Raw genomic sequence first — 12,255 nt, forward strand, 5'->3', positions numbered from 1 at the left:
TAAAGATGGAGAGTTGGCTCCCAGAAACATTTCTTGTATTACAATCTTTCTCAGGTGTACAAAGAACTTCCTATATTTCTGTATTCTGTACTTAGATGAACATATATTGCCCACAAACATGAGCTGCATTACAAGAGAGCTATCCACATGTTAATTTGGTTAAAGTCAGGTAACAATTTAAAAGTGGTGTTGGCTGTCAATTTTTTCTTCTCCCAGAAGGTCTGTATGCTGGAAAAACTGCATCTCCAGTGGGAGACCACTGGATAAGCAACCAATGGTTAAGAGCCATTAAAGATTGCTTCCAGGTCCTACTTTTAAAAGTATTTGACAGAACAGCAATAAGCCTTTTCTATGCAAGGCAGCAATATCTATATTAAAGTTACCCTTCTCAAATAAAACACAAAGAAAAACCTGTCTGCCTGACTACTTGAGTTATGCTGTTGTAGTTTGCCTTCTTTTTTCCCCCCTATAGAAAAAGTGTTGAATGTATGCATGTTTACGTGGACATGTCATGTCATTGGAACTGGATGGCTGCCAGAGAAGGAATTCTAATATATATTCTAATTCAGACATTCTTTTTATGTTATTGATACCTGGAATCCTTTCAAAATAATCTTGCCTAATTTTGGACGCTTTATAGACTGATTTTAGCTGTGTTGCTTCATTGAAATCTTGGGAAAGGTTGCCTCCTGAAGCACTACATTAAGAATGTCAGACATAATATTTCAATATTTTGACTACATAAATCATTAAAAATAATTGGTTTTTTTTTCCTGCATTTCTTCAGAACATAACTAAAAATAAATCAATTCATCCTTTTCCTACTGTTGTTAGTACCTAGCTCAAATTTTCTGAAGACTGAAACTGTATGGCCACATACAGTTATGTATACAGTGTTATGGTGCCATGTATCTGATAGGTAATGCAGTGCAGATTGAGACTTTTACTGTACGTTTAGGATTGATTTGTATTGCATTGTGTAAGTGGCCACATAGAAGCTGGCTTATTCTCTGTGGCATTCTCCCTACGTAAAATTAAAGTTTTCCCTGTGAGCTGTTATTTTATGATTTCTGATTTCTGTATGTAAAATGTGCTCTGAGCTGACAGTCCTTTTTCAGTCCTTTTCTAGTATTGTGCTATGATACTTTGTCTAAAACTTCTCTTGTGCTCAAGCCTCTTTTTCTCAGCTTTCAAATTAAAATCCAACACAGTTTCTTTCATTATTCTCTGTGCTAGATTCTAGTAATTACTAGATTCTACTCACATATATCTTCTTTTGTTATGTGATTTACTTTTTTGAAATTAATCACAAATAGTAGTGAATGGTTTGTTTTTGTTGCTCTCAAAAGAACATTAAATTCAAACTCATTATGCTAATTTTACAGAGTAGTTGTTTGGCAGAAGTATTCAGCATCACAGTCAATTCTAGAATACTGAGTCTTGGTGGTTCTTTCAAAGGCAGAGTGGTCACTTTCTTTTGGGGTCTCAGACTAGCCAAAGACTATAGGTCATATTATCATTTCTGCCCCTCATTTTCTTGACAGACAACATTTAGTAAGGCACAGGCACACAGCATGATGGAGAACAGTTGCAAGAGCATCTGCCACCATGAGAATGGTTTTTGAACTCTGACTGGAATCAGATTAAGAAAATAACAGCATTTCATCAGATTCATCATATTATTATGAATTTCACTATGCTCCCATAGAAATTTGTTTTTGGAGTCCAGAAAACACCTGGCTTGTATATCTAAACCATCCCATTGAGGAAGATTTCAGGAAAGTGGTATTGGAACTTACACCTTAATAGCCATGCACCCATACATGTAACCTCACAAAGAATTCATAGGCTGTGCCTTTTCTCCAAATCTCTGTATAAACAAACACATCTTTATTTCCTACATTTATAGAATGTTGTTCTTATCTCCCTCTTCAACAGCTTGAGGAGGTTAAGATCTTAGAGAAGCAAAATGCATAGGCAGTTCTGGATGGACTTACACATCTACCTTCTTTATATCAAAACCATCATCACATTTTTCACTGAAATGGTTAACAAGAACTGATGAAATATGGCCTATGCTTGTCACATGAGCCTCAGTAAAGCAGGTAAACATAGATTGCCTGATCTATCTAATCCAGGTGTGCGGCTTTACTATATAGTTAATATTTTACTATACTACATACACAAGTATACACAATTTTATAAAATTAGTGCGATAAAAAGGTGGTCTTTTTAAAAGTTGTTCATAAATGTTTGCTTATTACCTTCAAGATTACATACCTTCTCTGATCGTGTATCTATATATTTCGCTAATATAAGGTCCATTCATCAGCTTTCTCACAATGTTTTGTTGAAGGAATCATGCAGCTCCCTGAAGTCATCGTCCCTGGAGGTGTTTAAGAAACGTGTACATGTTGTACTTAGGGACGTGGTTTAATGGGTAAAGTTGGTTATAGGTGGACAGTTGGATCAGATGACCTTAGAGGTCTTTTTCCAGTCTTTATGATTGGAAATAAGATTTAGGATTATTCTTAAGCCACATAATACAATGCTGTGCAGTGTGCAGTTAACCAAGCCTGCCTTCAGTGTGATTCAACAGAGAAGCTCCCAACTTGCTGTTCCACAGAAGCATGATAGTTTTCATTTCACGCCTGGGCGAACATTATGTGAGAAATTCAGCTACATAAAATCCAGGCCCTCTCCCTGTCACTGTTTGTCAGAATGTCCCTATACAACAAGGGATCGTCTGCTGGACAATTTTTTCAGGGCACCGAGCAGTACAACGTTACTGTTTAAGTCAAGACCAAACAATCAACTTCAGTCACTGCATATCTTAGTTACACAATGATAATTCTGTCCTTCACATTACCTGACAGCTTTTTTTTTTTCCTTCCTGATTTCAGAAAGGTCATTTACCTTGCATTAGGTCCTTTGCAAGGATGTCTTTTTGACAAAGCGCAGTAAATGCAAGTAGGGCCTTTCAATTTCCTGTTGAAAACGTCAGAGGACAAAAAATCTACAGATGTAAATGGTCTAACGTATACACAAAATGCAGTTTGGGTTAGCGTGATACCGTTTTCACCTTTAGCACTTAAGTGCTAAAGCAGTGCCTGTCTTGAACTAGTATAACTACGTCAATATTTACACAGTAAATGCCACTCATGCCAGTACAGCATCACCTCCATCATAAGCTTAGCACCTGGGTGTGTGAGAGCAATTCCCTTCTGAACTAAGAATCCAGAGACACACAGTTGTAAATTCAGGCCAAGAGCCGTTTCCTAGCTTGACTCGATGGAGAAGTCCGGCTGAAGCAGGGGGTGAATGGAAACCATACTCGCCGGGGCCACATCGCCACCAGCGCCCACTACTGCGACGCTCCAAGCCTAGCTCTGCGGCACGGCCCCCTCTTCCCCTGCGACGACGTGCCGGTCCGCGGGGACGCAGCCCCGTGCCGGCAGAGCCCCGCCGACCGCCGGGGGCAGCCGAGAGCGCTCCGCCCAGCGCGGCGGCAGCGGAAATGGCGGCGCCCCGCGGCCGCCTCCACCCCTCGGGCGCGTCACGGCGCTGCGCACGCCGGGCTGCCGTCTCCCACCGCGCCTCCCTCCCTCCCTCTCTCTTTTCCTCCTCCCTCCCGCCGGGCCGCGGCTCCTCCCTGCCCTACCCGCGGCACAGCAGCCGGCGGCGGCAGCAGCAGCAGCTTCGTCCGTATCGAGCATCAGCGGGCACCGCGCGTCTTCGCCCTCCCTATTTCCCTTCATCCGTCCTCCCGCGGCCATGGAGCTGCCCGAGAGCCAGTGCAAGAAAGCGAAGCTGAGCAACAGGGTGCCGAGCTGGGTGAGCGAGCGGGCGGGCGGGCGGAGGAGCGTGGGGAGGAGGGAGACGCGGCCAAGGCTCTGAGGTGATGTGGCGGCCGGCCTGGGTGCTGCCCTGCCCCACAGCGGGAGGGATGAGGAGAGACGCGCGCGAGCTGGGACCGTTACCAGAGCGGCCGCGCGCTCCCTCAGGCGGAGTCGCCGCGGTCTCCCCTTGGAAGGCACCGTCCTGCCCCGGGGAGCCCGGGCCGCCTGTGAGGAAGGGCTGGGGGCTTCGTCCCCGCCGCTTTCGCCGCCAGCACTCTTCTTCCAGCGATGTGGCAGAAGGCAGAGTCAAGAAGGTGATGCACAATGCGGGCATTCACACAGCTAGGGTGGCCAGGACTGAGGTTCTTTGTATGCTGGGTGTTCTGTGGAAAACTGTCGAGACAGGGCTTAGAAAAAACTTAACTAAAGCCTTCATTCAAAGGAGGAGAGAGATTGGCGTACAGCACAGATCAGAATGCAGCTATTTAGCAGACACATTGCAGGCCTTCACTGGGCACATTTGATACTTCTGATGATGCAAAGCAAGTAAGAGGCAAAAAAAAATAGAGAAATAGATGCGTGATTATTGTCAAAGAGCTCTGAGCTGAAGCGGATGAGAGATAAGGTCTGGAAGTTATTTGGTATGGTAGCAGCATTGCAGAGCTGTCGCTGATGCTTGCTGTGAGCAGAACAGGCCCCAGCTTTCTACTAAAAGAGTAAGAAATCGTCATCACTGTCCTGGAAAAATGAGGAAGCTGCTTCTGTACTATAAGAGGTTAAGTAGGTGCTGTGCCATTCCGGTCCTCCTCTGCTGTGTGCGAGTTTCAACTTGTTTATGTAACAGAGTAATGGGTAAATCACATTCTTCCAGCTTCTGTGAGGAAAAGTTGAAATCAAATATTATCAAGAAGAAAGTGAAATGAATCCTTTCTAGGTGGAGGCAACGAAGTTTATTCTAAAGTTACACGACATCATTTAGTTTGTCTGAAGCAGAATTGTGATGGATTTGCTCAAAGCAGGGAGATTGTGCTAAAAAAACTTAATTAACATTAGCTGTTTGCTGAGTTCATTGAATGTCAGTGAGGGCCAAAAGATACGTGGCAAACAGGAAGTCTTCCGTCTCTTCCTTTTTCTTCAGAAGGCCTCAGCTGAAGTGCTCTCTTAAATCCAATATGATTTGCTGGAAAAAAAATATCCTGATTCATGCACTCTGCAAATATTCAAATGTCCTGGCACTTCTGGCTGTGTCTGTTCCTTGGAGAACGAGGTCATAGCAGCTTCTGATGTCCCGTTGGGACTGGCAGCCCTTAGGAGAGCAGGCAGAGCTGTGTCGTCCTGACTTTGTCTGGGCATCTGGTGCTCTTCAGAATGCCCCTCCATCTGGGTAAACCCCTGCGTGTGTTCGTGGACTTGCCAGACCTACCTCTGAGCACAGTGTGCTCAGAGTTACAGAGCAGCACCCAACACAGTACAATGCCAGTATTTGTGGCTCGCTCAGCTGGAAAACTTGTGTAACGCTTTCCTTAGCACAGCTTTGAGTCCTGCAGTGTTAGGAATTACCTGCAAAATGAGGCAATGATAATTTTCTCCAGTATTTATTTTTGGCTGAGGCATTTCTGCAGTTAGTACTTCATTTTGATTAGTTCCTTCTGCCAGCTAATGACTGGATTCAACACTGGTGAATGAGCTGCCGATGGTGGTCACAGCAGCTGACAGGTAAAGATAAACTCATTTGTTATCTGGTTGTTGCAGAGTCACTTATATCCACAGTGCTTCAAAATGTTCTGCTTGCTTTCTGTCACCGTGATTTTTGAAACCACCGCAGCATTCAGACTCCTGACAAAGGCAGCCTTGTGTGAATCTAGTCTGTGTAGGTGGCAGGGGTGTGTGTGTTTAGCTAATTGGGTGGCGATGTACGAAGGTACATACGTAGGTACATAGTGTATGAGCATCACTGTAGTGAAACATGTTCCAGCGAGCAGATATCAGGATGAAAGTAAGATTTTTTTTTTTGCTGTAAATCTTGGTGGGAGAAAATGTAATGCTGTAGGCTATGGCAGAATATGGATTGGTGCTTTGTAAGTTTCTTAACAATGGTAAAAATCTTAGCGTTTGGCTGTCAATTCTAGACTCGCCCTTCATTCCAAAGCACAAATTTTCAAACCTGAATTTGAAAAGGTAGTTTCGGAAGGCGTTCTTGGCAGATCTTTTAGCCATCAGCTTTTCATACCTCATCTGAAGAGTTGAGCGGACAGGCTGTGGGCTGTAGTGCATTTGTTGTAGCACATGTGGCATTGCAATTTTGCTGAGTTGTTTGTGTGCAGACAGAGAAGATGGGAAATGTTCTGTGTGTTTAAGTTGCTGTTTGGCTATTGAAGAGAACAGGTTGGAAGGAAAAAGAAACATACAATTTGAGTATAAATGTCATACAAATATATTGTTATCAGGATATCCCTGTCTTACAAGAGATGGGTGGTGAACAAGAAAGCAAATGGCCTAGAAAATGTCTGGAGCGGTTGGGAAGTGAGGAAGGCATTGAAGATAAGACTGCTCTAGGGAGAAGGTGGTGGATGTGTTTGCTGATAGCTTGTGGAAATTTTTAGCAGTATTAGGAGTATTCACACTTAATGGAATTAGTCCAAGCTTCTTGAATATATATGATTTGTTTAGAAACTTCACCTGTTGTGTACATGGTGCTTTCCTGATGCTTCCAGCCTCAAAGCTGACTGTCTGGAGTTAGTGCTGTAGCTTGGGAAATCTCTACTTGACATTGGAAGCTTTGCTTCTTAACCCAGAGGTCTTGCTTTTGTGAAAAGTTAAGATTTGCTGACAGGTGGCTGTTGAAGCATGATGGAACTTTTTATTTTAATTCTTCTTTTTTTTTTTTTTTTTCCCCCATCTTTTATGCAAAAATATGAGCTTATGATGGCACTTCAGATTTCATATGAGAAACAAACCGGCGTAGTGAGAGGAGGGAAGAAAGGGAAAAGATGTCACGCTTCTTGTCTGACATTACAGTTACCATGTAACAGGGGACTGAAGCATTATTATTATTTAACATGGGGAACAGGGAGTGTTTTTAAAAGCAGTGCGGAAGCACTTGAACTGTAACATGGGGAGAAAGAATTTTGTGGGCAAATCAAGTGATGAAATTACCAATGGTTGTGGGGAAAAAAAGAGATAAGTAGGCCTTTGAGATTGATGCCATTTTTCCTTACAAAAAGAAAAAAAACCAACAAAAAACAACAACCAAAGCAAAACCCAAACTGTCTAGTGTATCTTTTCAGTAGAGATTATTATAAGGACTGTAATTAGGCTAGAAAATTTAAATTAGCTTTAAAAAAAAAAAAAAAAAGAAAAAAGAAAAAAGTTTTCTCATAACATTGATATTACATTAATATTTTTTCTGTTACTCATTTTAATATGCCTCACTTCCTTTAACATCCATTATAGTGTTCTCCAAGGTAAGCAGTGCTTTGCTAGAGAATAAAATGAAATGATTGTTCTTTTTTTTCTGCTGTTGTTTTGGATGACCATTAAATTTCACTAATCGATACTCATCAAATTTTAAGTACAGGAATTTGAAGACTGGCAAAGTAACTTATGAGCACAACCAATCTCTGCTCCTAAGTACTCTTCTGTGCCACAGCAGTGTTTGTAGTAAGTGTGTGTGCCAGTAATTGATTGTCAGTGATTGATTGCTCAGCTTTTGCTGTTCAGTGTTGGTAGTGGACGACTTAGTAGGAAAGTAGACGAGATTAGAAAACATTGCTATTTTTGTCAGCAACGAGAATAACTTGCTAGATTTTAACATTCCAATGTGCTTCCATAAGAAACTCTTTTCTGTTGGAAGTTAAGGAGGATTTTGCCACTGAGCTGCATAGTTGGTGTACATTTGTGTGCACCCATCCTGCTGGGCATGGGTGAGTCTCTGAATGTGTGCAAACTATTTGGGTATTTTAGTTTTCAGATGGAGGTATTAATGCAGGTGTATTTTTGTCCCACCACTGAGCTTGCTGACTGTTCTACTGCACTTGTGTGCCTTTTTGTTTTAGCAATCTTTTGGCCTTTTCATTGCTGTGATTTGTCTTATTTGCTAATTCCTTACTTGATGCCTTTTTTTTTTTTTGTATTTTCTTTTTAAATGTATGTCCTTCTTATCATTTTAAAAATTACCTCTGCCTGCTTCTTCAGGGTTTTATGTGTTTTCTAGGTGTAGGGCTAGTAAAATATCCGGATCAGTTTTGCTGCTGCCTTACTAGTTCTGGAAAACAAAACAAATCAAAACCCTCATGTAATTCACTGAATGCAGACTGGAAGAAGTCCTGTTGTGTGGCACACTTAACCTCCAAAGTATTTATGCTGATAACTGAGCCCATGCTATGAGTTGAATGCAAAGCATGGGTGTGTTTTTTTTTTAAATATAATTTTGTTTTGAAGGGTGGGAGATTTTAATGGAAATTCTTTATTTTTGGAAATTATTTAAGTACATATAACAAAGCAGTTGTGTTAGGCAAACCAAGATACCTCATGTTTGAAACTGGAGGAAATGTTACTTATTATGAATATCTACTGCAGCTCTACTGAGACAGTGGCAGGGGAGCTGTGTTTTGGGACTATACAATATGGTAAAGCTTGACTAAATGAGAGGGAATGTTAGTTTGGACTGATGTGTGCATTCATTGCCCACAGTGTATCTTTCCTTTTAACTAAAGACAGAGTTCTTAAACAGTTTTCATTGTTTTTTGTGACACAGTTTGTGTCTACTCAGAGCTTTCTGATTTTAGGTAGTGCATCATTGTTTCTATTACAAGACGAAAGACTTGTTGACTTTTGTTTTTTGGACTTTTCTTTGATTTAGTTTTAGTTAGCTTTATTGCACTGACTTTTATCTGCAAAACAGCTTTGCAAGTAGAAGATAATTTGTTTGAGGATAATGCAATTGGCGAATGGAATGTTGTTCTACGTGGCTATACCCTGTGCAGGTGGTGGTTTCTTATGGATTGTTACTCAGTCTTCCTCTAATTTTAGATGCTGACTGTCACTGCTGAGTTACAGAGTTGATTTATTTAAAAATCTGAACATCTGTTCCTACCTTGAGTTTCTTTAATAGCTTTGAGCCCAGCTGTGCAGGGACAGACACAACCACTCAAATAAATACAATCCTGTTACGTTCTAATAATAAGCTGAACTTTGAAAAACTGTTCTAAAGAATGATGCAACAGTATTTCTTGAAGTCATAAGTAGATAATGTATTTCTGTTAACCCTATTTTGTGATGGTGCTAAAACTCTGAGCAGCTCTCTGCTAGTACTCCATTGATTGATATCCAACCTTGTTTTTTTTTTTCATTGTCATCTTTTCCAGCTAGCATTGATATAATGATGGAAGAGAAGATAATACAAATATTTTGCAATCTGTAAGCAAGAGAAGTCAAAGCAACATTACATAAGCAAACAGTCCCACCCTCAGCATGTTCTTGAAGCTTTCATTTCTGTTTATTATGTTGTTTGTACTGGGTCTGGTTATCTAAGATCTTGATCTTGAACGAACAAAGTTCTTGTAACCGGGTGCCAGCAAAGCTCAAGGGGATGCTGAGGCTGATTTTCCTGTTCCTTTGGCTTACACTAAGAAAGGTGCTTGACAACATTGTCATCTTGTGTAAGATGATGCAGCAGCTTATTGTGATGACTCGATAGTTTTAAGAAAGTCTTTAACCAGATTTGTTACGAGAGAATTTTGTCAGAAAATCTACTTTGTAAGTAAGTTCTTTAAAAAATCATTTAGAAACATTATTTGATATAGACTCAGAATATACAGTAACTGTCTCAGATAGGTCACTCTGGAAGTAAGGTCCTGCGTTTGTTTCCATGGAAACTACAACAGACAGAACTCAGTAGCACCACTTAAAGCACGTATGCTCGGCTACAAAAGCACTATTTTCAACATGGTCACCACCATTAGCTATGCATTTTCACTAGCAATGAACAAGAGTGTGCATGCCATGCTTGTAAAAATTTGCATGTCTAACTGGAGCATGGCTGGTCTGTCACATCACTGTTGCCACTGCTGAAATGCCTCTCTGTGCTCACATCCAGTGTTTGGTCTCCATAAACATTCAACAAGTGTACATGAATGTCAATGGATGCCATTTTTTCCCCATGGAAGGATTCAGCTCCACACCTTTGCTTCACACACACTTCCATGTCAGACGCCATTTTGTCAGACCGCTGCTGCCATCTGTCACACAGCAACAGCGTGCAAGGGAATATTGGTGGCAAGGTTCAACCTTTGCTGCCATACCACCAACATCCATCTCTGATATCCGGGGCAATATAGTAAAATAGGAGGCATTACCTTCAGAGCAGCCCTCATAATTTTGGAGACTTAAGATCTGGGTAAAGGCAATGTGGTTCAGAGATGTGACTGCTGAACTGAAAGGTGAATCGCATGCATAGTTTGCAGTGAAAATGTGTCTTTTTTTGAGTTGAAAGTGGGCTAATGTTAGTCTGTTTATGACAGGAACCTTAATTTCTGTGAGGTAAGAGGAATCTGCTTGACCTTCTTAGATTTAAGTGACTCAGTAGGATTCAAATATAGCAGTTCATCTCTCTTTGGTTAATTTTTTTCAGCCAGCTGCATTTGAAAACAGTAATTGACTAGCCTGTAAACCCAGGTGTCAGAGAAGGAGCGCAAAGTGGTTTTCTGTGGGTGACTTTTGTAACTTCCTTTCATCCTTTGAATTGCTGCAGCAGATGGATTAGGTATTGTTTTTGCTTCCACTGGCAGGTCTCTCAGTCTTTGTGCCTGTGAATAAGAGTTTATGTGTGCCAGCTTACCTTTTTAGAAGTTAAAGATCTAATCAACTACTATTTCTACAGGGAATGCAGAGGGCAACCAATGTTACCTACCAAGCTCATCATGTCAGCCGAAATAAGAGAGGCCAAGTGGTAGGAACAAGAAGTGGTTTCCGTGGATGCACAGTCTGGTTAACAGGTACATTTAGGGAATTCTGAGGCTCTTTGTGTTTTGTTTTAGTTTTTCTTCTGGAAAGCTGTTTAACTGTAGTTCCTCTTTTCATCCAAAGTGGAATGTGGCACCTGAGCCCTTGATGCTATTTTATTATTATTTTTAGGCCAAGAAATTGCTTTGGGACAGTAACTTGAGAATCTGCCTTGTTTGGTGCTCTAGGAACTTTAAGTTTACTTAGCCTTGTCCTTTGCTTAATTCTAGTTCTTGGACCATGTTGGTACCTCTTGTGATTTATTTATTTTTTTAGAATCCATTCTGCCTCGTCCTACTTCCCATTTCACCTATTAATATATGACTTTTTTTTGTTTTTTCTTTTAAGAGTTTATGTTGCTCAGTCTCTTCTGCAAAGATTTCCTCTCTTTATATTCTTCTTGTCTCTTTGGGTCGAAATAGCACTTTAACATGAACCTTTACCTATTAATGGCAATTGCATGTTGATGCAACGCGTATGATGAGGTATTTTAGCATAGTCTTTTTCCACTGAATTGTTTTGTCTGTAAAAAGGAGAAATGAATTCTGGAAGATGGCTTTGTTTTGTGAGCATCATTTATTTAGATTTCTCTGACTAACAGACTAACGTGTTTTGTTTTTGTGTGTGTGTGTGGTATCTAACTCAGTGCTGTTACTCTGCAAGGAATGTGGTATGGTCCCTTTCTGTTGACTGAAATTCACTTCAGTGTGAGATCTTTTCTGATGTAAATGTGACATATCCTCAACTTCATTTTGGATTTCTAAATTTAGTTTGCTCAAGTAAAAACAACCGCCAGCAGCTGGGAGTTAGTTACTACCTCTAGCTGTCAAGGCCAAACTCTTCTCAAGTGGCAAACTTAGCTTTGTGTTTATTCTCCCTATATCTCTTGTCTGTATGAGGCATTTAGCTTTTATTGCCTTCAAAGGCCAGAAGCGTGCATTGTTGCTGTCACTATATTGGGCATTTCACACCAGCAGTGTACATGCACTGCAATTTTTCCTAATTTGTTTCTGTGCTTATGATACATAATGATATTTAATATTTTAGGTCTCTCTGGTGCTGGGAAGACCACAGTTAGCATGGCCCTGGAAGAATATTTAGTATGCCATGGTATTCCGTGCTACACATTGGATGGTGACAATATTCGTCAAGGCCTTAATAAAAATCTGGGTTTCACCCCAGAAGATAGAGAAGAAAATGTCCGTCGGATTGCTGAGGTTGCTAAACTGTTTGCAGATGCTGGTTTGGTGTGCATCACTAGTTTCATCTCTCCTTATGCTCAGGTAAATGCGAAAACCTTCCAGATATTGTCAAGAAAGCAAAATGCAAAGCATCATTCTGAATTTGAGTTTTTAGGAGTTTCTCACTGAACTTAGCCAGGATGAAATGCTTCCTTTTTTTCTTGTAAAATGAC

General features: G+C 40.9%; 1 protein-coding gene across 1 annotated transcript in view; it reads left to right on the top strand.

The window, feature by feature from the left end:
- The first annotated feature begins 3,628 nt into the window (after nt 1–3,628).
- Nucleotides 3,629–12,255, top strand: part of PAPSS1 (3'-phosphoadenosine 5'-phosphosulfate synthase 1) — a 37,523-nt gene continuing 28,896 nt past the window's right edge. Inside the window, exons 1-3 of the mRNA XM_042871749.1 lie at nt 3,629–3,834; nt 10,720–10,834; nt 11,889–12,124. Coding sequence (XP_042727683.1) covers nt 3,775–3,834; nt 10,720–10,834; nt 11,889–12,124 — 411 coding nt within the window. The 5' untranslated portion in view covers nt 3,629–3,774. The remainder of the gene's footprint in view (nt 3,835–10,719; nt 10,835–11,888; nt 12,125–12,255) is intronic.

Source organism: Lagopus leucura, unplaced genomic scaffold (genome assembly GCF_019238085.1).
Source record: "Lagopus leucura isolate 7727_CA_CO unplaced genomic scaffold, USGS_WTPT01 Super-Scaffold_100004, whole genome shotgun sequence".
Classification (NCBI taxonomy): Eukaryota; Metazoa; Chordata; class Aves; order Galliformes; family Phasianidae; genus Lagopus; species Lagopus leucura.